General features: G+C 27.6%; 6 protein-coding genes across 17 annotated transcripts; 4 read left to right on the forward strand and 2 right to left on the reverse strand.

Annotated features, from left to right (window-relative positions):
• Positions 1-261: 261 nt before the first annotated feature.
• On the forward strand, positions 262-2,013 carry LOC118449207 (GTP-binding protein 10 homolog). Its single transcript, XM_035883501.2, has 4 exons — positions 262-494; positions 579-882; positions 967-1,185; positions 1,270-2,013. The coding sequence occupies exons 1-4, from the start codon at positions 456-458 to the stop codon at positions 1,875-1,877; spliced, it is 1,170 nt and encodes a 389-aa protein (XP_035739394.2). The 5' UTR covers positions 262-455; the 3' UTR covers positions 1,878-2,013.
• Positions 1,570-6,747, reverse strand: Tcs4 (Threonyl-carbamoyl synthesis 4). 11 transcript variants are annotated; one of them, XM_085660655.1, is made up of 7 exons: positions 6,636-6,747; positions 3,347-3,551; positions 3,002-3,260; positions 2,797-2,925; positions 2,351-2,707; positions 1,976-2,286; positions 1,570-1,710 (listed from the first exon to the last, which is right to left on the reverse strand). In XM_085660655.1, exons 2-7 carry the CDS (start codon positions 3,544-3,546, stop codon positions 1,707-1,709), a joined length of 1,260 nt encoding a protein of 419 aa, XP_085516781.1. In that variant the 5' UTR covers positions 3,547-3,551; positions 6,636-6,747; the 3' UTR covers positions 1,570-1,706. The 11 variants fall into 11 exon arrangements, with proteins under 11 accessions (XP_085516781.1, XP_085516776.1, XP_085516782.1 ...); XM_085660650.1 differs by having other exon boundaries at positions 6,605-6,746; XM_085660656.1 differs by lacking the exon at positions 6,636-6,747 and adding an exon at positions 6,375-6,386.
• LOC118449202 (uncharacterized) lies at positions 4,049-5,959 on the forward strand. Its single transcript, XM_035883486.2, has one exon. It carries the CDS (start codon positions 4,049-4,051, stop codon positions 5,957-5,959), a length of 1,911 nt encoding a protein of 636 aa, XP_035739379.2.
• A 71-nt stretch (positions 6,748-6,818) lies between the features above and the next one.
• LOC118449199 (uncharacterized) lies at positions 6,819-16,494 on the forward strand. Of its 2 annotated transcripts, none has more exons than XM_035883482.2 (11): positions 6,819-6,953; positions 7,244-7,343; positions 10,316-10,881; positions 10,973-11,847; positions 11,941-12,110; positions 12,186-12,365; positions 12,440-12,775; positions 12,923-13,088; positions 13,215-13,348; positions 14,228-14,743; positions 15,500-16,494. In XM_035883482.2, the coding sequence occupies exons 1-11, from the start codon at positions 6,943-6,945 to the stop codon at positions 15,671-15,673; spliced, it is 3,228 nt and encodes a 1,075-aa protein (XP_035739375.2). In that variant the 5' UTR covers positions 6,819-6,942; the 3' UTR covers positions 15,674-16,494. The 2 variants fall into 2 exon arrangements, with proteins under 2 accessions (XP_035739375.2, XP_035739376.2); XM_035883483.2 differs by having other exon boundaries at positions 10,319-10,881; positions 15,500-16,491.
• Positions 16,495-16,802: 308 nt separating this feature from the next.
• Positions 16,803-19,954, forward strand: Dbp80 (putative ATP-dependent RNA helicase Dbp80). Its single transcript, XM_035883494.2, has 8 exons — positions 16,803-17,256; positions 17,468-17,691; positions 17,806-17,898; positions 17,977-18,194; positions 18,316-18,493; positions 18,580-18,817; positions 18,897-19,059; positions 19,139-19,954. The coding sequence occupies exons 1-8, from the start codon at positions 17,194-17,196 to the stop codon at positions 19,390-19,392; spliced, it is 1,431 nt and encodes a 476-aa protein (XP_035739387.1). The 5' UTR covers positions 16,803-17,193; the 3' UTR covers positions 19,393-19,954.
• Positions 19,955-20,234: 280 nt separating this feature from the next.
• LOC118449204 (heat shock protein 60A) lies at positions 20,235-23,412 on the reverse strand. The gene is made up of 5 exons (XM_035883493.2): positions 23,224-23,412; positions 22,260-22,677; positions 21,584-22,170; positions 21,187-21,490; positions 20,235-21,100 (listed from the first exon to the last, which is right to left on the reverse strand). Exons 2-5 carry the CDS (start codon positions 22,675-22,677, stop codon positions 20,697-20,699), a joined length of 1,713 nt encoding a protein of 570 aa, XP_035739386.1. The 5' UTR covers positions 23,224-23,412; the 3' UTR covers positions 20,235-20,696.
• Positions 23,413-24,067: the final 655 nt, after the last annotated feature.

Genomic DNA, 24,067 nt, shown 5'->3' on the forward strand with positions numbered 1-24,067 from the left:
TCAATTTCCAGAGATGCAGTATTCATAGCTATATGTTTCATCTAAGCTTGTTATTTTGTATAAAACATATAGTACCTACATGCAATTATAATTATAACATTTATATGCACTTCAAAAATTGAATAACTTTAATATAGTTGTTTATAATTCGTATTTTTTTACATTACCTAATATTTTCCTATGAATTTTATTGTTAATAGGTTTACATAAAATTCTTACCAGGAAAATATATTTCTGTTTTTTTTTATAAGTATTTAGCTACCTACTATCTAGTTTGATCTCGTATAATCTCAATTACACGTCAGTGTTTATGTATTTAAATGGTGATTGGTTTTATTGTTTATACAACTGTATGATTGATATAGTTACAATAAGGAGATAATAAGATTAATATATAATATTGTTTTTATCAAACATCTATAATAAAAAATATAATCTCATAATAATACAAAGAAATGGTATTTCTTACAAATATTTTAGGTTATGTTATAAAAGTATGTATATCATTTATGAACAAGTATTATACTCCAAAGAAAAATTTTGTTTTTAATAAATTAGATAAGATATCTATATTGTAGGTACCTAGAAAACATTTACGCGTTGGATTCATAGATTCTTTACGTCTTAATGTAAAAGGAGGTACCGGAGGATCCGGTCTTCCTCGATATGGTGGAAAAGGTGGTTCAGGTGGTAACGTTTATGTTGTGACAAAAAAAGAATTGACGTTAAGACATGTTAAAACGAAATGGAAAAAAGTAAATATACATGCTGAAGCAGGTACCAGTAGTTCCAGTAAAGGAATTCTAGGAAAATCTGGTAGTGATATAATTATTGAAATTCCGTGTGGTATAACTATCTTTGATGATAATGGTTTAAAGTTAGGTAAGCTTACTTGAAATCTTTAAATAATATTATGTATTATATATAAATACATATTTTTTAAAGTATATATTATATTAAATATAGGAGATTTGAATAAAGACGATTTAAAGTTATTAGTGGCAAAGGGTGGTCTTGGTGGTTGTCCAGAAACAGGTTTTTGTGGTCAGAAAGGACAAAGCAGGACAATAATACTTGATTTAAAACTGATTGCTGATGTGGGTTTAGTTGGATTTCCCAATGCTGGAAAAAGTACATTTTTACATGCTATGTCTAAAGCACGTCCAAAGATTGCACGTTACCCGTGTAAGTGCAATGATAAATTTGTACAAATAATAAATTTAAAAGGTATAAATATTAGATTTTTTAAATTCTTATGTTTTTTTTCAGTTACTACTTTAAAACCGCAATTAGGTACTATGGTTTACGATGATCATAGACAAATAACAGTTGCAGATTTACCAGGTTTGATCGAAGGTGCACATGTTAATATTGGAATGGGACATAAATTTTTAAAGCACATAGAAAGAACAAAGTTACTTTTATTTATCGTAGATATTCAAGGTTTCCAATTGTCCGTACATAGTCTTTATAGAACCTTTTTAGACACAGTTATCTTACTAAACAAAGAAATTGAACTATACAAACTAGATTTATTAAATACACCTTCTATGCTTATAATAAATAAGATGGATACAAATAATGCTGATAAAATTTATGCTGATATAAAAGATAAATTGGAAGATTTACCAAATGTTGCTTCAGAATATCCTGAGGAAATAAGACCTGATCATGTTATAGAATTTGATGATATTGTGACAGCATCATTAGCTTTAAAAAAGAAAAATGAAATAGAAATGATTAAAGAGAAAATACGAAATATACTTGATATTAATCAAGAAAAAGAATTAATATCAAAAAAAGAAATTGTATCTAATTCTGATTTACATGAAAAACTAAAACAGCAAGTAAAGCAAATTGGACCTACACTTGTATAAATTTGTTTTTAAAATCTTCTAGATTAATAAAAGACAACTTTATATATAAGTAAAATAATTATTATATATTAAATATACATTCAATACATATAACTTACATAGTTGAATTCATAGCAAGTTTTTCTTCTATCTTTATTCGTTTGCATTTTAATTTTGAAAGTTGTACTCTTTCTGTCCAATCTTCTCCTATGGCTGCTTTTGTTTCTACAGTTACATTTTTAATCTCGCTTTCATTTCTAAGTATATCAATACCTGAAATCCATTTTTCTACTCCATTCCAAGCTATCATGACACCATTATCAGTACATAATCTTGGTGGTGTCCTAACAAGCTTATAGTTTAGTTCAGAACATATAATATCTAAAGCTTTTGCTATAAAATTATTACATGCAACACCTCCTGATATTACCTATAATCATATCAGTTATATAATTGAAAAATTACTAAATTGAATCAGATAGATGTATACTTACCAATGTTCGTTTATCTTCAGGAATTAAATTAATGTAATCAAGAAATTCTATTGCTCTTTGAGTTTTATGACAGAGATGTTTTGTAATTGCAAATTGAAGGCTAGCACATAAATTATAAACATCAGGTATAATCATGTCAGCTATAATATTATGTTTCTTCTCTTCTTCAGTAATATGCTTTGTACATGTTGCTAATATTCCAGAGAAACTAAATCTACAGTCCTGATATAACTTCATAGAGTCATTAAAAATAAACTGATTTACATTAGATGCCTTGCATGCCGCTGCTTCTACTGCTTGACCTCCACTCATATTATTAAAATCTTTTATATTATTCAATTTAAGTCTACGAGCAGCCTATAAAATACTTCTATATTTTATTTTTGTAATTGCAATATAATATTTATAAAAATTATTTTAAATTTATTAATATTATGATAGTGTACCTTATCTAAGATTTCTCCTGGTGCATTGTTCACCGATGAACCAAGTATAATAAATTTCTGTACATTTTGAACAACTACAAGCATACTATGACCACCTGATATTAAAAGTACAAGATAAGGAAAATCTACCTAGAAGAAAATATTTGATGTTATTCTTAATGTCTAGTTATGTATAAAGAATAAAAATAAATTCTCTATTTTATACCTTCTCTGTTATTCTAACTGTAAGTGCATGAGCTTGCATATGATGTATGGGTATAAATGGTTTATTACCAAGAACCGCTAGATATTTTCCAAACCTTTCACCTATTTGAAGTGATAATGATAGACCTGGCTTTACAGTAGTTGCTATAGCATCTACGTCTCTTAATTTTAAATTTGCTGATCTCAATGCTTTTTCACATACTTCTGTAATATGTTGTCTATGCATATTTTTTGCAATTGTAGGTATTATACCTCCGTATCTATAATCATACAATATATTATGTAAATGTAAATGCAACTGTTATAAAACTATAAATCATTAAATCTTTTAACATGTTGAAATTACTTCAAATGTAATAAACATTGTGAATTAATTGCTTCACCCAATATATTTCCATTACTATCTACAATACCGCAACCAGTGTCATCGCAACTGCTTTCAATTCCTAAGATTACAGCTGGTTTATGACTACTAAATTTTTTGGACTTTTTTAGACTTTTTAATATGCTATATCGAGGACACAGGTGCTTCAATGGAAATAGCATTTTTTCTGAAATAAAAAAAATAAAAAATAAATAGAAAGTCATAATGCAAAGCTGAAAATAAATTCTATATTTTTTATGAATTAAAATCATTTTTAACAAAACCTAAATATATACAATTATTGTAAATAAATAATACTTGATATTTTTTTTATTTCAATAAAATTAAGATTTTTTTCTCGCGTATGTATATATATATATATACACACTAGAAATATCTCGTGCACAACGACAAAGGTTGGCAACGTAACGCAGCTGCTATTGAAACTGCAAGTGCATATCTTTCATTTTCGTTTCAGCAATGATACAGAGCGTTACACCATTCTAGAAAGTGGGGTTAGTTCTTTTCTTTTTATTAAAATTAAATTTTTTATATGCGTTACATTAAATAATAATACCGACTGACGTAATCAAAGAAGAAAAATTGTAATTTTTTAGAAATAAAATAAAATTAGAGAACAAAGAAAAACAGTAAGATATACACAACGTATTGTCATTTTTCAAAATGGCTCGACAAAGTGAAATAAACAGAGTCTCTGCAAGAATACCACAATTTTGGATGGAAGAACCATTGGTCTGGTTTACACTAGCAGAAATACAATTTAATTTAGCAGGAGTAACGCAAGACAATATAAAGTATGCACACGTTTTAAGCAAGCTCGACGAAAAGTATATTCATGTGATGCTTGACGTCATAATGAATCCACCGGCCACAAAAAGATATGAAAATTTCAAAGAACAGGTAATAAAACGATTCACTAACGCTTCAAATATAAAGCGACTACAATTACTGGAAAAAGAAGAACTTGGTGACCGCATACCCTCTGAGTTTCTAAGACATTTGAGAAATCTGGCCGAATCCAGATTATCTCAAGGCTTGTTGTATATTATTTGGACTAGCAAATTACCTGCACATATACAAACTATTGTAAAGACAATGCATGATTCACCATTGAACATTAGAGCTGAAGTAGCAGACAGAATTGCTGATCTTTCTTTGCCATACAATATGCCAACAAAAGCAGCAGAAATAAAAATAAAAGATATTAATAATGAAGATGTTATCAGCCTTAAGCATCAAATAAATGGTTTGACAGAGACAGTTAAGGAAGTGTATTTAAATGAAAAACAAAGAAAGCTCGAGTTTTATGGAGCAAAAAATGAACAAAGTAGAAAATATCAGCTAGATAATCAAGAGCAAGAACACCAAAATAATATGAACCTGAAAGAGATATGTTACTTCCATAGGAAGTTTGGTAATGAAGCAGGAAAATGTATATTGCCATGTAGTTTCAGACATTTAAATTACACATCACAAGTCACCATTGATGCTCAACACATAACAGGTAAAAACAATATCATTGTAGATACATTATCTGAAGTATCAGGGATTGCAACCACAATAAATTATAAGGAATTAGCTCAAGCACAAGAACATGATTCAGAATTTCAACAATTTAGACAGAGGAAGACTGCATTTTTGATCAAGAAAATGTATATTCGAGACTTCAATGCAGAAGTATATTGTGATATTTCTACAGGTCAACCTAAACCATTCTTAACAAAAAGTTATAGAAAGTCAGCTTTTAACTCGATACACAACTTATCACATACAGGGATGAAAGCAACAATCAAGTTGTTAAGACAAAAATATGTATGGCCAACGATTAAAAAGGATGTAAAACAATGGATCAAAGAATGCATTGTATGCCGAAATTCAAAAATAATAAGACATGTCAAATCTTCAGAATATTTCATAACTCCATCCCAAAAATTCGAGGATGTCCATATAGACATAGTGGGACCACTACCTATTTCAAATGGATATAAATATTGCTTAACATGTGTGGACAGATTTACACACTGGCCTGAAGTAGTTCCCTTAAGAAACACTTCAATGGAAAATATAGCACAGGCATTTCTGGAAGGATGGATTTATAGATTTGGAGTACCATTAAGAATTACTACAGACTATGACAAACAATTTGAATATTATTTATTTAAGGCTTTTAGTAAATTTCTTAGAATCACTCATTTATGGACCACGGCCTATCATCCTGAAGCAAACAGTCTAATTAAGCGATTGCTTAAACAACTGGAAACAATCATCAAATGTAATGGCAACAAAAACTGGACCGAAGTACTTCCAACTGCCATGTTGACTATTCGGTCAGTGATCAAAGAAGATATCCAAGCAACGACAGCAGAACTGGTATATGGAGAGACAATAAGATTTCCAGAGGAATTATTAATCAAAGGAGCCAAAGATAGTATGCTAGAATTTTTGAAGCAGAACTTAACCATGGCTACTGATACGTTTCTTTATCACAATGCAACGATGAAGCCACTACAGCCATACGATGAAACTAGTAAAGAGAGAGAAACTAGTAGAGAGAGAAAAATATTTTACCATTAAGGTAAATGCTAAAAGTACCAAAGTAACAATTGACAAGATCCAACAAGCATTTATTAATGCAGATGTAAACAATACAAATGATAAATGATATTCTTCACAAATATGAATCTACTTAAAAGAAAAAATGAGACTTTAAACATAATAGTTCCTAACATTGTAATATTTTCATTGTATAAATTTTATATGCATTTATATTTACTATATAGTTACTGAAAGAAGTGTCATACAGTAATGTTAGAAACATACTGTACACCAAGATCCTTTGCAACACAACACCAACACCATCTGTTAAATATTAATAAGACTACAAATCTGTATCTTTTTCACTTTCTTTTAGACGACAGCATTCACCGTCCAATGTCATTTCAGAGAAAGTTACTTTAACTTATTTTAATAAAGTTAATTTTTCTATTACCAGCGCTTGTTGATTTTCCCGATACGTTATACGTTACAATTTATATATCTATATAGTAACTTTTTGTCCACGATTAAAATCTTAATTAGTTAAATATTTTTTCTTTGAATTTGGAATTCTGAACAAATTTAATTAATAGTTTCCATAAAAAGAATAAACATACTTTAATTTTTAATTAACGCTCCCATTATAAATGAAAAATATATAAATAACAATAAGAAAAATGATACCTTAGCAAACATATTTAAGAGTATTCATTACCACTGGTTTTATAATTATTTATGCCATCAATGAGAATAGGTGTAATTCTTGACTGATTTTGATTAACAAAGCGAAAAAGAATCGCGTTAGAAAATGTTATTTTTTCAAAAGTAGTTTACGCTCAAATAAAAAGCTATTCACAAAGAATCGAAAGTAAATGAAGCTTTAATTCCATTGGTTGAGAAGATATCGTTATATCGACAATATTTTTCGATATATCGAAGAGACGATATTGATGGCATCGATCGAAGTAAAATAACGAAGCCATCATAGGTTTTCTCTTGACACGAAGAAGATTGGACGTACCATGTCAGAACAGTGAGTTATTTTTCAAATATGAATTTATATTTGATCTTAATACTTTTACTTTAAACTAAATTTCGTTAATAAAATATATGGTATTGTCTCGAAATCTTGCATATAGTTATTCTTTTATAATTTTATCAATTTTTAGATGTTTTTTTAGCCTAATAAGTGGAGGTTAGGGTTTTCGAATACAAGTGTGACAATGATTCAAATTATTATATCAAGTATAATCATCAATCGACTCTTTAAATATATTTATTTATATTAATTTTTTACGGTTATAAAAGAAATAAACTTTTCAGTGACGATACTTTACTTGATGAAGATCTTGGGGATGAGGAATATGATTTGGGCAATGATGAGGAAGAAGCCCTCCTAGCTGATGACTATGAATTAGAGAGGGTGAGCATAATGTTTACCCATTATATCCTTATTAAATGAAATTGTTATTTAGTTTTTCTCTTCCTCAGCTGATATAGAATAATATAAGATATATTAGTTCTATCAACATTAAAATTAATATAATTAATTTTTTATTGGATAGATATTTTCTTAACTTTACATTGAATGGTAATATTGTCATATCGTATAAAATAATTTCATTTTATTTTATTACTAAATTATTTGAAGATAAAAAAGTTAGATTATCATTTTTCTAAATTTATTTTTATATCTTTGATATATATATATATATATATATATATATATATATATATATATATTTATATATATATATTTTTTTACTCTGTGATTCAATTTAAAATTAATATATTCCCAACAAAACCTTTTTATTATTCTAGTTGTATGTTGGAATATTCTCATTTTTATCATTCTAGCTATATGTAATTGTCCTAAAATTGAATGATTTTTAAAAATATTTTACAATATGTAAAATTTGAGGTACAAGATTAACAGATTTAAATATGTTAAAAGAATTTATATTACTAGTCTTTCTGTTGTAAAAATCTGATCTTTTACTTTATAAAGAAATAATATAATTTATATCAACATGATATAATAATAACAATGTGATTTACATAATCTAAATATATTACAAAACTATTTGAATATGTAAAGCATTAACACAAGATTTTCAAAAGGTAGATAAAGATTATATTTAATAATGTAATGTTTCCAATGATCGATGCATTTATATTGTATTAATTGTGAAGATTCTACAATCTTTTACTAATAGTATTTTGCAAAAAAATAAATATGTAATGTAATGTAATATAAGCGATGTTATCGTTAAGTAAGAAATGTAAGCTTATTTGGATGAGTTACAAAATTATGAAAAGTAGCCATTATTATTAAGAAAATATAGCAATTTTATAACATATAATTAATTTCTTCATATATATAATGAGATTCTAAATAAAAAAAGTGAGAAAAAATAAATTTGAATGTGAGATAGAGAATGTATTTGAAATATATTTTTTACATTTTTGGAGAGATACAATACAAATAAAAATACTAAATGATGCTAGCACTATGAGCACAATGTCATTTTTATCATAAATTCTTGTCTCTTTTTTAAAATTATAATATAATAATAGCTACTATTAAATCATTGATTGTGTGTATGTGTGTGTGCGTGTGAGTGTGTGCGTGTGAGTTGCATGCATGTGTGCGTGCGTGTGTGTATCTATATATATAGCATCTGTAAAGTGAATCATATTATATTTCTTCTTGCCTAATTCACATTCACATACATAAAAACATGTGCACGCATATGTATATGCGTTTATCCTTTTTTGCTTATATTCATCAAACATAAAGAATATATATCCAATTGTTCTCAGTTGTCTCCAATATGACATAGAATAACAATTGCTTCTTTTAAAAAAAAAAATGATATATGGACTATATATTTTTGCTGTTTTAATTTTTCTACATAATTCATAAATCATTATATTTAAATAAATCTTATGAATGAATGAAGAACATGAAAAGTTCTGAATTATATCAGATATTTCAAATTTATTAACAAAAACTAAATAAATAGCCATTACTGTTTTATACGGCTTGCAATTTAAGCATCCTATAATACACTAATGTATAATTATTTTATATAGATTTCGTCTGTTTGATTTATTTATCAAAAACAAAAAAAATTATTTATTATATTGAGAAAAATATTCTGAATGGTTTAATGTAAGAATAAAATTAAAAAGTATAATTGATGTCAAAGTATTGTGTAATACTTAATTATTAATTATATTTTATTTTGATTTAGAAGAAATAATTTTATTTAAATATTGAATATAACTTATATTAATAATATATGCTAATCTATACTTCTGATTGGAGAAAAAATTCTTTATATTCATGATAGTATATTTTAATATTGTTAGATATAATCTCTACTGTTCCAAAGAAACTTACATAAAGCTATTCTTGAAAGATTGAATTTTCATCTACGAACTATCAATTACATTACAATCATAGAAAAAATAAAAGTACATTTTGTAAAAATGACATGTATTAAACATCAGCCATTAGCATTAGCATTAGAAGTTAAATTATTTTCAATTGCATAAATGAAAATTATAATTCATGTGCATAAAAAGTAACAGTAAATAATAATTCAGACAAAATTGTAATAATATAATTTTAAATTAAAGTCATCTATACTAAGCATAATTCATATTACTGTATTTAATTATGTTTTAAATATTTGCATTAAACTATATCAACAATCTAAATTTATTATTGCTATACAGAAATACTTAAAATAAATTATAACTGTTAAATTCATGTGACAGGAATTTCATATATAAAGCTGCTTTGACTGAAATATATACTATGCTGTTACACTTTAAGTGCATGTATGATAAATATATTTGTTATATAAATGCAATCTTCAATACACAATCTATTTAAATGCAGTTTATTTACTAGTGCAAACCATAGATAATATTGTGATATAAAATTAATCGAAAAGATATCAAACAAACAATTTATAAACACAATTAATTTCTTTGTCTTATTCACTGCATACAGATTTATTTTTTATGAAGAAGCATGATACATGACGTAATTATCATGTATTTATATTAGGAAAAAATATTCATGTATAAATCATAATACTGAACATGTTTGTACAATAGAAACAGTATTACATATTATTTATTGTTTATAATAATTAAGTTACATATGAAAATGAAACTATATTGAACTTTTAAGATTTTGTATGCAAGATCAGATGTAATCAAGGTTTGAGGTTTGCTATTGTAAAAAGGTATAATATTCCAAATATAATTATGTAGTTATTATAATATTATGGTTATAACATTTTAGTATTTATAGAATGTAATTTTTGCGATAGTACATTGTATTTACATTACAAATGTTTGGCAATTTAATTCCTTAAGCAGCACAATAGCTATAAGGGAGAAGAGGAAACAGATGATGTACTGGACTTAGGAGTTGCTCTGGATGACTTAGAAGGAGAAGATGAAAATGTAGAATTTAATAGAACAATAAAGACTGATATTCAAAATAATTTTTATGAAGATGGAGAACAACATGATGATGAAACAGGATTTTATAAGCAAGAAAAAACCACTGAGTATAATACAGATCAAATCAGTCAGTATGAAACAAACTCTGGATGTAGTAGTGCTAATATGTCTACCACTATTGGGAAAGGTGATTTACGAGAGAAGCTACAGAAAAACATGCAGAAAGTCTACGTTGGAAATGGACAGGGACTTGAAGATGATGATTGTGAAGAAGCAAAGGAAAGACGTAATAGATTCCAGAATGAAAGAACTATGATCTCACCAAAAATGAATAATAATATTCCTGATACTTTGGAAAATGTATTGACATCTGAACCATCCAAACCATCATTTAGAGGTAGAGGAAGAGGACGAAGCTCAAGAGGAAATAAAGTAGGAAGATTTATTCCATCGGTTAGTGGTAATTATAGTCCAAGGTATGTTTAATTTTTTTTTTTATTACAATCTACATCATTCTGTATACCTTTTACTTTTATATCATGTTTGGTATGATTTGTTCTTTTATAGGTTTGGTAATACACGTGGTTTTGATAATCAGCAACCATTGTGTAGACCACCACTGTTGGAAGCTAGACCACCATTTCTTCTTGGTGTACCTAATAATGTACAGAATCAACAGATCATGTATCAACAACCAACTAATTCTCCAGTACAGAATTTCCAACAGTTTTCTCCAAATAATCCACTACAACAAGGACCTACACATTTTATAGATAATAGACCACCATTTAATCCTAATCAGTTTCAAAGTTCTTTGGGTCCACGTACAATTGGTCCACGATTAGAGTTTGGTCCTAGAGGACCTATTACAACACCATTACAAGCTCCACCTTATAATTGTTCGACTAATCCAACATCTTTTGTGCAACTACCACAAGTTTTTCAAAGCTCAGGAGCAATTTTACAAGATAATCCAAATCGACATTTGCCAAATAGCCAAACCTCTTTATTGCATGGAAATTCTGGTGGATCTCTTCTTGGCAATCCAAATCCAATACTATCTGGTAATTCATCACAAATATTACATGGTAATCAATCATTACCACTTCAGGCAAATCAAATTTTGCCAATACAAGGATACCCACGTCCACCGGTATCCAATCAGGGACCACCAATACAAAATCCTCCAAGTACACAAATATCTAGTGGTTCTTCTTTTGAGAATAGAGCACCTTTCCAAGAACAACATTTTGAAAATCGATCTTCGTATGATTCAAGACATCCATATCCAGATCAATTACAGAATAATCAATTTAATAGCAACATAATTCCTGCAGTCTCACAACAGTCTAATTCAAATATACCTAATGTGCCCTTAACTCCAGGGCATAAAATATTGATTAATCCACATTTTCGAGGTGCTGTGCAACCTACTAATGATGGTGAGTTTATATTAATAAAATTTTTAAATTTTTTAAATAACATATTTATCTCTATATACACTATTAACTTATATTATTTTATAATATAAACAGCAAGACTTGCATGGGATTCACAACATTCAACGCCACTTCAGGCCCAAGGTACTGGTGTCCAATTTAATCAGCCCACTATGCCATATTCAAATCAAAATCCATATAATCAGTCTCAATCTCAACCAAATCAATTACAATATCAACAGAATTATCAACAGAATAAGAGTGATGTAAGTACTTTTTTCTTCTAATAATTAAAATAATTAGAAGATAGAGTAGTAATTCATATAATATTTTATTTATAGGATCCTTATGCATACTTTTCTGACGTGTGGCAAGAGAATAAGCCACAAAAGACATTAAATGTTAGTCCGAATAAACAACAGTATCCGTTAGAAAGTAATTATACGCGAGAAAGCAATTACAATGACAACAGTAAATATAAATCAGATGATCAATGGGAACAAAGAGATAGTTATCAAGAAGTAAGAGAAATATATATCCTTGTATTTGAATAAGAATAATTTCTAAGTATATTTTAAAATATTTTTCATTTCAGTCGGAATACAGAGGATCTCACCCAAATTATCGAGAACGAGATTTATCATCTCGAACAAGAAGTGATCATACTCACAAGCCTCCACGGCCACTTTCTTCATCTGCATATCGTAGTGAAACTTATGAACAACAGAATCATATGCAAAAATCTACTAGTAATAGTAGATCTATAAATACTACACGAACAGTTAATAAACTACAACAAAAAAGAACATGTGAAATTCCCGATAGAGGAAATCCAGGAGATACGAGCCAAAAAAAAATAAAATCTAATAATAGAAATTTGCAAGAAGTACGAACTATAGATGCATTAGGCAATCAAGCTGAAGGAAAAAAGGTAATATTATTATATAACGTAGAGTTATTTTGCTATAATAATATTATAGTAAAAGTTATGATAATGTGTATTACTATTACAATATTAATCTGTCTATAAGTTATAATATAAAACATATGTATAATATTATTATTGTTATCTTTTAAGGAAGAGGATAAGGAGGAAGATCCAGAAATGCAAGAATATAGAAAAAAGATGGAAGAGCAAAAACGCTTAAGAGAAAAAATATTAAGAGAAAAAGAAAATAGAAGAAAAATGGCCGCTATGGAGAAACAGAATGAACAAATTAATAAAATGGAGACAAATGTCACAGGTAGATATCATTTTTTTTTATCTCTCTTTCTCTCTCTCTCTTTTTCTTCCCACCCCCCTCATTTTCTTTATATAACAAAAGTAAACATTTATAAAAAGAAATTTATCATTGTTTCATATTTAATAGGTACAGAATGTACGCAACAGGAAACAAAACCAGTATCGGTTCTGTTAGGTGTTGTGAAAGATGTTGCACCAAACAAAGGTCGACCTGGTATAGGTAGAGGACGTGGACGTGTTATCAATACACAAGTTACAGAGGTACAGCACTAATATATCATTATATTTTATACAAATTTTCAATATAAAAAAATATATATATATAAAAGCTAAAAACTAAAAAAAATTGAATATTATTAATTATATATACTTTGCATCTCTAAAAGAAATATAAACAAAATATATTCCATATACAATGTCTAAAAAGGATTAATGTTTTACATGAAATTCTTTTGTTGTCAATTATAGATATATAACTTGCTATTTGCTATAGATATATTAAAATATTAAAAAAGAAAAAAATGGACTGAACCATAATTTCATTATCAATCATATTATTCACTTCTTATAAATAAATATATACATATACGTATGCTCGTGCACGCATTATATATGCATATTTATATAAATAATATATATGAATATGCGTGTATCATGCGAATGCGTGTGATTTATATACACAGTCTGTGATAGATGTGTATGCATGTACAAAATACAACATGTACATACATATACAAAATTTTATATTGTTATATTTAAATTTATATATATGAATTTATATATAATATTTATATATAAATTATATATAAACTTTTTATATATATATACACACACATATACAGATTTTAACTTTTATTGTATTTTTTGCTTTTGCATTTCAATAAATATATTTTAGAGTATATTTTGTTTTTTTTCTTTTCCTCCAAATATTCACATACTTTGTTATATTATTTTACAAGTTGTGTTAATGTTAACAGATCGTTTTCCTTCATATTATACAACAAATGTCACTCAATGTTTTAATGAGTATTAAATAATAGGAGTATAAAATATATTTTATTATTACATGATTATACACACACTTTACGTTTTAATTCATAATTATTTCCAATATCACAATTGTGCATATTTCTGTTGTAGGGAATTGAAAGAGCATCTGCCACACGAATTGTTAGAACTATTCAAACTATACAACCAAACGATTCAGCAGACGGACTTACAAGTAATCAAAGCGGTGAAAAAGTTTCAACGATGAGACAAATAAATCCACAATGTGGCACCAGAAGGGTTGTGATACAAAAATCTATCCAACCATCTAATTCACAAAAAATTGCGACGACCATACAAAAAACCGTTTCAAATTTACAAAAGGGACAAGTTTCTGGACCGAATATACTTCAGAAACTTGTACAAACACAGTCTGGTATTTCAAGAAAATCACCAATTGGACAGAAGATGGGCAATATCGAAAGAAGCATTACTCCAAAAGTTGTTGTAAATGCTCAAAATAATCAAAGAATTGTACTTCAAAAAGTTACGGTATCGCCAAAAAAGTTACCAGAAATGAAAACGAATACTGTTAAATTGGAAAATTTAGCAGCCAGTACCTCTGAGGCACAAATTAGACGTATGTGTCAAGGAATCGGAACTATAGAGGTGACTATTTTTGCATGATAGTTTTATGATAAATCTATCATCCCACTCCTTGCAAAATACTCCAAATTACAACTACTTTTCGTATAACTTTTTATTTAAAAGACAATATTCAGATTTTTTTTATTAATGAGATTAATTTCTATTAATCACTTTGATAAATTTTAATAATTAATATATTTTTAGTTTATCTCATAAATTCGTTTACAATTATTAATTTCTGTTTAATGATTCATTTGAAATACCATACAGAGAGACCTTGTGCCGAAGTATATGTTTAATATTGTTTATAAAATGTAACATAATGATCAAAAATATAAAACTATCTCATTTGTTATTTTGATTTAATTTTTTTATTATAATTATAAAAAGTCCATATATTTTATGTTTAAATACAAGATAATAAAAGATATAAAATATAATGATGTTCACACTATATCATATATAATTAAATATATATTAATTAATATATACTGCGATAATATATTGAAAAAAAAAGAAAAGAATGTATTGACATTTATAAGATTATAAGATAATTTTTTTTCTATTTCTTTTTAATTATTAAACAACATAAATATTTTAATTTTACTTACAATTAAAATGTAAAGAAGATCGATAATTTTATGATTTAATTTGGAAATTTTGTAATCTCATAATTTTCGTTTATTATAAATATTTATTTATTTATTTCTTTTTTTTTTTTTTAAATAATTACGCAAATATCATATAATAACTATCTTTTTATTGTTCGTGTTATAGAGTATACACATGGGCGAGGGTAATGCAACCGTTGTATTTAAAACACAATCTGCTGCCATGGTGTTTCACAAAAAATATCAGCGTAAAATGCTTGACCTTTCGCTGATAACAGTTCGTCTTATACCACAAACGGGTATAAACAAAACAACGGCTACAATCGTAAAAAAGTCTTAAATAAGATAATATGATCTTCTTAGCAGAGTACACATTTTAGCTTATTCTAGTGTAATAATAATATAGTACATTTATATTAATAATATAATTATACCTTCGTAAATCTATTGTCAATATTTACTACTTTCATTGCCATTTTAAGGCAAAAATATGTATAAACATTTGATATATATTCAAATGTGTGTGTATGGAGAAAAGTCAAAGAATATTTGCAGTGCATAAAAAAAAGAACATTATATATCAAGTACAAGAAATTTATAGAGAAGACTAGAAAAATGAGATCATTATGGATTACTTGAAACAAAGAAGAACTGTAATATAATTATGTATCATATTGTATAATCACTTATATGCCACATAGTTCAGCGTGATTAATGAATTTGTATATATCATATAACAAAAAGAGAAAGAGAGAGAGAGAGAGAGAAAGAGAAAGAGAGCGAGAGAAAGAGAGAAAGAGAGAGAGAGATGTATATTTCACATATAATATATAAAATTAGATTAACTTATATTTTGTATCTTTATATATTAATTTATCATTTAAGTTTTTTTTTTTGTTACTACTATATTATTGATTGATCTGATTAACTTAGATAGATCAAGTCAGATCAATCTAATTTGATCTATGAAATAATTGTTTAATCGATAAATTTACAAGAACAATTAGTTGATGCCACCTTTAGAATTCCAAAGATCAAACAAATTAGATCACATTAGATAAAATTGTAACTATTATCTACAACCATAATATTCAGAGTTTATATATTGAATAGATCTTAAATGGCTCCTCTTTAAACTTGTAATAATAATGAATATAATTCTTATTGCAAAATGAAAGTATCGAGAGATACATTTTGTTTAAGAACATTTCTTTTTCTTTGTTCTTTACTTTCATTTTCTTGCGAAAGTAATATATGATAAAATGATCTTTTCTTTTTTATTCATCTCTATTATTATATGTATACCATCACTATTAATGGTAATATTAAACATTTATACGCAAAAATACAAATAATTATATATATATTTTTTTTTCCTATTAATCATATTTCCAATCTATAAATACTTAAGATATAAACTATGGCACATGAATGGAAGAGTTGTATGAAAAAAGAAAATGGCGGAGATCCTTCGTAGTCGTCGATTCATAACATTATACAGCAAATAAAGAATATGTCTACTGCGTTATTTATCGATTTGTTCCGGTAAATGTAAAGTAATCTTTTGTGTAACTGCATAAAAAAAAAATCCTAACAAGAAATTGATCTATGTATATATTTTTCTATATTGAATACGACCTGTGAGAAGTACAGTTGGTAGTAGTAGTTGGTAATAGTAGACAAATCGTATGTACGGACATACATATGTATCGACTGAAATATTCGTTGGACGATTTAATCAAACTCAATTTTTGGTAGCTTATGCCGTTTATAACGTTAGTGCACGATAGTAATCATCCTACTATTTATTTTTATAAAATTTAATTTGTCTTTCAATATTAACAAAGTGTCGATGTAAAAATGGCTTCTGCCAAAGTGGATTGGGGGAAATTTGCCGAAGAACAAGATAAGTTGGCTTCTAAGGTAATGTCATCCTCGTGTATTCAAATACCGGTATAACCATGCTCTTTTTGTTTATTTGATTTAAAAATTGTTCAAGTATAACCAATTTGAGGAAAACAATAGCGAATATAAAAGTTTTGAAATTCTTTTACATATATATATATTCATAACAATATATCTATAAAATACATTTATCTGCATATTTAATTTCTTTTTCTACTTCTTTACATAGGTAACAAATTTAAATCTAGAAAAGTCAAAAGAAACACCAGGAAATGGAAGTGAGGATACAAAGAGTGATGATGGTACAGAGGAACAGATTTCACCGGCAGAGAAATCTTTATTGCAAAAAATTATAAGGAAAGGATTGGTTGAAACAACAAAAGACATAGAAGTACAAAGAAAGGACCCATCATCTCCATTATATAGCGTTAAATCTTTCGAAGCACTTCATCTGTAAGTTTTCTGATAATATATCTTATATGTACATGTAAAATCCTAATCGTAACTCAATATAAAATATTTATAAAATATTATTACTTATATAACAATTTATGTATTATGTATTAGCAAACCTGCATTATTAAAAGGAGTTTATGCAATGGGTTTTAATGCACCATCAAAGATTCAAGAAACAGCACTACCAACTTTGCTTGCCGATCCGTAAGTAAAATATGATAAACTAACTAACATTAGATGTATAATAGATTAATTATTATAAGAAATAATAAAAATTCTTAGGCCTCATAATATGATAGCACAATCGCAATCTGGAACTGGCAAAACTGCAGCATTTGTATTAGCCATGTTAAGTAGAGTAGATACAACTAAGGATTATCCGCAAGTGCTTTGTTTATCACCTACATATGAATTAGCAATACAAACTGGAGAAGTTGCTGCTAAAATGTCACGTTTCTGTCCTGAAATTAAATTGAAGTATGCTGTTAGAGGAGAAGAACGTAATATCTTTAATTTAAACCAGTATATATATATATATACATATAATAACTTATAAACAATATATGTTATAATTTTATATATATTATGAACTTTTTACTCATTAGAATTTTTTGATTTCAGTTCTTCGTGGCACAAAAATCACGGATCATATCATCATAGGAACACCAGGAAAAGTTTTAGATTGGGGAGTCAAATTTAAGTTTTTTAATTTAAACAAAATTTCAGTTTTTGTTCTTGACGAAGCTGATGTAATGATAGCAACACAAGGCCATCAAGACCAATGTATTCGCATTCACAAGTAACATATTTGATATATTATACATCAGCACATTTCTAAAATAAAAAATGATATATTTAATTTACATATTATATATTTATTTGTAGATTACTTCCACGCACATGTCAAATGATGTTTTTCTCAGCAACATATGAGAGTGCAGTGATGTCATTTGCTGAAATTATAGTTAGCAATCCTCTCATAATACGATTGATGAAAGAAGAAGAAAGTTTAGATAACATTAAACAATATTATGTCAAATGTAAAGACATAGATGAAAAATATGCAGCTATTACCAATATTTATGGTGTAATAACAATTGGTCAAGCCATTATTTTCTGCCATGTATGATACCGTTTTTTGTATTGTTATTAACAGAACTATAATAATTCGTTTGTATATTAAATTATGGTTTTTGTTTTAGACCAAGAAAACGGCTAGTTGGTTAGCAGAAAAAATGACAAAAGATGGTCATGCAGTAGCTGTTTTAACTGGTGAATTAACAGTAGAACAAAGAATTTCTGTATTGGATAGATTTAGGGCTGGTCTGGAAAAAGTTCTCATTACAACGAACGTATTAGCAAGAGGTATGTAATCATAATTTTCTCTAATACGAAGATACTGTTAAAAGATAAGAGAAAGAAGTTTATAATTATAAATTTGTAGGTATCGACGTGGAGCAAGTAACTATAGTAGTGAATTTTGATCTACCAATGGATCAAAATCGTCAAGCTGATTGTGAAACATATTTACATAGAATCGGTAGGACAGGACGTTTCGGCAAGTCTGGAATTGCTATTAATTTAATAGATTCGTCACATGCAATGCAGTTATGTAAGGACATAGAAAAACATTTTGGAAAGAAGATTCAATACCTCGATGCAGAGGATGCTGATGAAATAGAAAAAATCGGTGCTTAAATCATTTTACACATGGAGTGCCTAGAACGATTCTGTATCAGATATTTCTAGATCACTATAAAGTATTCTAAAAATGAACTCATATTTGAACCATCTGCAATGCCATATATTTCTTTTCCAATAGCACATATTTCTACTAGACAAGTCTTATACGTATTTGTCATTATGTATATTTATTGGCTTATATCAGTTAATGATATGGCGATTGGATAAGAAATATAAATAAATTAAATTCAAGAATATAATCACGACGATGTACTCTCTATAGAAAGGAAAAAAATATTTTTATATGTTGTATGAAATGTTCTTATCCATAATAGGTTAATATGATTTTAATTGTTATTTTCCTGATTTTGTATATAAGATAACAAATATTTACTTTCCCATACTCATGTAAAAACAAAGCTTACCTAAGGAAAAAAAAATACAAGATAATAAATATGTCATTAAATAATGAAAACCACATAAGAGAACGTATTCATAAGTTTCTTCATACTTATATAACGGCATTACAGATCATGGCATATACAATTAATAAAATAAACTTACTCCCTAAATATTACATGTACGGAAATTTTTTATTGTGTATAAACAGGATTTATTGAAGAAAAATATGTAAAATAATTTTCCATTTATTGAAACTAAAAAAATGAAAATAAACTATGCTATTGATAAAAGTAAAAAATGAAAGCCAAAAAACAGAGATTATTACAATTTGAAGATGTAAATGATTACATAAATTTACATTCTTATTTATGAAAATACAAATTTTATGCACAAAATGAAGATTAAAATTTCGAATTATCTATGTGCCTATTCAATGTTATTCGTTATATATATATTGAGAAATTCTGTACAATTTTTATTTTAAGTAGATCTTGAAGATTTATGATTTCACTTGGATTATATAACCAAAATAGCTAAATAGAATATAAAAGTAATATAGACACATAAAATATTTCAAATATTTTTTTACTCAAATGGTTTGAGCATTAACACTGGATACATATAATGTAATATATTTTTGTACATAAATTATATTATCTGCATTACATGCTATTTGCATTATATTTAAATTATCTGATAAAAAGAGAACTTTGGTAATTTTTCAGAAATATGTGTATGTATTTGACGTAACGTTTACAAATGCGTAAAAAAACAATGGAACGTACTGTTATGACTCTTCGGCCATATAGTGATCGATCTTTATCTCTTCCTTATTTTAACTGTTCAAACAATAACTTGATATTTGAACTGATTCTACAGATTTCAATTGTAATTGTGTAGGATATTCAGTCTTTTTATTACATGCCCATTCCACCCATACCACCCATTCCACCCATACCACCCATACCACCCATTGGCGTCTGTGGTTCTTCTTTAGGCAACTCAGTTACAACTGCCTCTGCAGTTGTAAGCAATGATGCAACTCCTGCTGCATCTGTAAGTGCTGTGCGTACTACTTTCGTAGGATCAATAATACCTTTTTCTATCATATCAACATATTCGTCATTTAATGCGTCATAACCAAGTTTCCCTTCACTGACTTTTGCAACGACTAGACTTGCATCAACACCTGCATTTAGAGCAATTTGCAAGCATGGCATTCTCAAAGCATTTGCTACAATCTTGATACCTACAGCTTGATCAGGATTGGATGCTTTTAATTTTTGTAATGATGGAGCACATCTTAACAAAGCAGTTCCACCTAAAAGTGAATAAAATATATATTAGAAAATAATATTTCTAATCATAAAAATTTACTTATATACTTAAATAATAAGATGAACTTACCTCCAGGAACAATACCTTCCTCAACAGCAGCTCTAGTAGCATTCAACGCATCAGTAACGCGGTCCTTTTTTTCGTTAACTTCTACTTCACTGCTTCCACCAACTCTTAAAACTGCTACACCTGATGATATTTTTGCAAGTCGTTCTTGCAATTTTTCTTTCTCATAGTCAGATGTAGTATCACTAATTTGATCTCTAATTTGTTCCGCTCTTCTCTCAATATCACTCTTCTTTCCTTTACCATTTAAGAAGAGTGTATCATCCTTCGTAATAACAACTTCTCCAACTTGCCCTAAGTCACTTAACTGTAATAAGAATATAAAATTTTTTATTTATTAATAAAAAATAATCAAACTATATTATCTTGGATTACAAGTAAATCTTATAATTATATTTACCTGTACATCTTCTAGTTTAACAAGATTTGCATCATCTCCAAAAACTATACCACCTGTAGAAATAGCCATATCTTGCAGAGTTGCTTTTCTGTTTTCGCCAAAACCAGGTGCTTTGACTGCAGCTACTTGCAATCCAATTTTTAATCTGTTGACAACTAAAGTTGACAATGCTTCCCCATCAATATCTTCTGCGATTATAACGAGTGGCTTGCGCTGTGTATTTGCTAACTCCAAAGCAGGTATAATACTTTGTACAGATGATATTTTTTTTTCACTAAAGAGTAATAATGCATCTTGAAATTCTACTTTGGCACCTTTACTAGAATTTATGAAGTATGGGGAAATATATCCTCTATCAAATTTCATTCCTTCTATTACTTCAAGTTCATCATGAAGGGTTTTCCCATCTTTGACTGTAATAACACCTTCATTTCCAACTTTTCTCATAGCATCAGAAATTAAATTTCCAATAGTCTTATCTCCATTCGCAGATATAGTGGCTACTTGAGCAATTTCTTCAGATGTTGTTACAGGTTTACTTAAAAGCTTTAATTCGTCTTTAATTTTGTCTACAGCTAACATTACTCCTAAAATGATGAATAGATTATTTTTAGAATATAAAATGTCTAGTTATATAACAGTACTATTAATATCAAGATTGCAATAATTATTGTACCTCTTCTGATTTCAACAGGATTAGCACCTTTACTAATCTTTTCAAAACCTTCTTTAGCTATAGCTCTAGCTAATACAGTAGCCGTTGTAGTTCCATCTCCAGCTTCTTCATTGGTGTTATTGGCCACATCCTGTACTAATTTTGCTCCAATATTCTGAAACTTGTCTTTTAATTCAACTCCTTTGGCTACCGTCACACCATCTTTTGTAATTTTAGGGCTACCCCAACTTTGTTCCAGAATAACATTACGTCCTTTAGGGCCCATCGTTACAGCTACTGCATCTGCTAAAATATCTACACCTTGTAACATCAATGCTCGTACTTCTGCTCCAAATCTAACATCCTTAGCATAAGTTCGTGTCTGCAGCTGCATTTGGCGCAGAGCTACAGAGCGCATCATGCTTGGTAATCTATACATCTAAAAACAAAAAATAAAATAAAATAAAATAAAAAATATATAAAAAATATATCAAAAGATGTAAATTGTAAAAATATTTAAGTGTGAAAGTACAAAAGGGCTTGAAAGACAACGTTATCATTTAAAAGTGAAATTGAATAGCAAGATAATAAAATTTTCCTTAACAAACATGAATACCACGATCCCTAATAAATTACAAATTCATTCAAATAAAAATCTCCATGAAATATTTGATCGTTAAATTCGTTCGTATTCAACCACGATTGCGGTTATGTAAATACCGCGTGCGCTGATCTTTTCTTTAAAGAAATATAAAAAAAAATAATATCGGAGTAATAAATTTATCTACATATGCAAGAAAAAATAAAAAATATTAAAACTAAAAGAAATTGTTTTGTTATATTCTAATAAAATTCTTATATGGAGAAGATAGATACGTTCAATACGAATTGGGCGATTCCGGCCGGCTTAAATAAATTTATTAGATTTTTCAACGCTGTCGATCAAAAAACGAAGGATTAAATCAATTTAAATTATCTTCTTTACCTTTTATTTCGCAACGAAGGACACTTTTAAGTAGAAATAACGATGAAGCTTTATAAGAAGTAGTTGAAAATCGACACGGCGTGACCGCACGTTGTCTTGAGAATGGAATGAGAAGATATGAGCTTGGCGCTATCACATGGGCATCTCCCGTACTTTCCTTTTCTATTCGTAACCTAACCTTTTCTACACGATTGAAAAATTAAGAAAGTTCTTATCCTTTTTTACAAAATAATGCTATAAATAAACGAATAAATCGACCGATCTTTTATTTAAATATTATTCCTAACAAAATTATTTCGAATTTCATTGAAATTCAGCATTATTTTATCGATTGATGTTGAAATTCATGTTTCTAGAATGTACGTAGGTTTCGATGACGCAACATGTCTATCTTAACCAATCATCTTTTCCAGCATATATTAGAAATAAATTTGGAAATATATAATTATATATAATAATATATTATAATTATACTATGTATTTTAAAATTATAATTTTAATAATTTATTTTACAACAAAATCTATATATATGTACGACAATTTGATTATAAGAACAAAATGGACGTCATAAATATGTTATATATTGATATAGGATTACTTTCTATTCTAATTGAAGTTTTTTTATTCTGATACAAAATTAATCTATAAATAACAAAATGTATAATTTTGTTAACGAAACTATTAATCAAGAATCTTATTTATTTACGATAGATCCAAAAATTTGACGAAAAAATTTGCATTAAAATGTGTAAAAAAAAAAAAAACAGAATAAACATTATGCCTTAATATTATGTTTACATTCTCTAAAAAAACTAATGATGATAATAATTGTTATTAAAGAAAT

This window comes from Vespa mandarinia, chromosome 12 (genome assembly GCF_050613455.1).
Source record: "Vespa mandarinia isolate Hongniang chromosome 12, ASM5061345v1, whole genome shotgun sequence".
Classification (NCBI taxonomy): Eukaryota; Metazoa; Arthropoda; class Insecta; order Hymenoptera; family Vespidae; genus Vespa; species Vespa mandarinia.

Excerpts from the sequence above, each read along its gene's own strand:
- LOC118449204 (XM_035883493.2), bottom strand. The coding sequence starts at position 22,677 with ATGTATAGATTACCAAGCATGATGCGCTCTGTAGCTCTGCGCCAAATG. Across the intron at positions 22,171-22,259 it reads TCCTGTTGAAATCAGAAGAG|GAGTAATGTTAGCTGTAGAC; the intron begins GTACAATAATTA and ends TCATCATTTTAG. Across the intron at positions 21,101-21,186 it reads GGAAGGTATTGTTCCTGGAG|GTGGAACTGCTTTGTTAAGA; the intron begins GTAAGTTCATCT and ends ATTCACTTTTAG.
- LOC118449199 (XM_035883482.2), top strand. Across the intron at positions 12,111-12,185 it reads ATCAACAGAATAAGAGTGAT|GATCCTTATGCATACTTTTC; the intron begins GTAAGTACTTTT and ends TTTTATTTATAG. Across the intron at positions 13,349-14,227 it reads TCAATACACAAGTTACAGAG|GGAATTGAAAGAGCATCTGC; the intron begins GTACAGCACTAA and ends TTTCTGTTGTAG.
- Dbp80 (XM_035883494.2), top strand. The coding sequence starts at position 17,194 with ATGGCTTCTGCCAAAGTGGATTGGGGGAAATTTGCCGAAGAACAAGAT. Across the intron at positions 17,692-17,805 it reads TCTTTCGAAGCACTTCATCT|CAAACCTGCATTATTAAAAG; the intron begins GTAAGTTTTCTG and ends ATTATGTATTAG. Across the intron at positions 18,195-18,315 it reads TGCTGTTAGAGGAGAAGAAC|TTCTTCGTGGCACAAAAATC; the intron begins GTAATATCTTTA and ends TTTTGATTTCAG.
- Tcs4 (XM_085660655.1), bottom strand. The coding sequence starts at position 3,546 with ATGCTATTTCCATTGAAGCACCTGTGTCCTCGATATAGCATATTAAAA. Across the intron at positions 2,926-3,001 it reads CAGTTAGAATAACAGAGAAG|GTAGATTTTCCTTATCTTGT; the intron begins GTATAAAATAGA and ends ATTTTCTTCTAG. Across the intron at positions 2,287-2,350 it reads CTGAAGATAAACGAACATTG|GTAATATCAGGAGGTGTTGC; the intron begins GTAAGTATACAT and ends ATATGATTATAG.
- LOC118449202 (XM_035883486.2), top strand. The coding sequence starts at position 4,049 with ATGGCTCGACAAAGTGAAATAAACAGAGTCTCTGCAAGAATACCACAA.
- LOC118449207 (XM_035883501.2), top strand. The coding sequence starts at position 456 with ATGGTATTTCTTACAAATATTTTAGGTTATGTTATAAAA. Across the intron at positions 495-578 it reads TTTTAGGTTATGTTATAAAA|GTACCTAGAAAACATTTACG; the intron begins GTATGTATATCA and ends TCTATATTGTAG. Across the intron at positions 883-966 it reads TGATAATGGTTTAAAGTTAG|GAGATTTGAATAAAGACGAT; the intron begins GTAAGCTTACTT and ends TATTAAATATAG.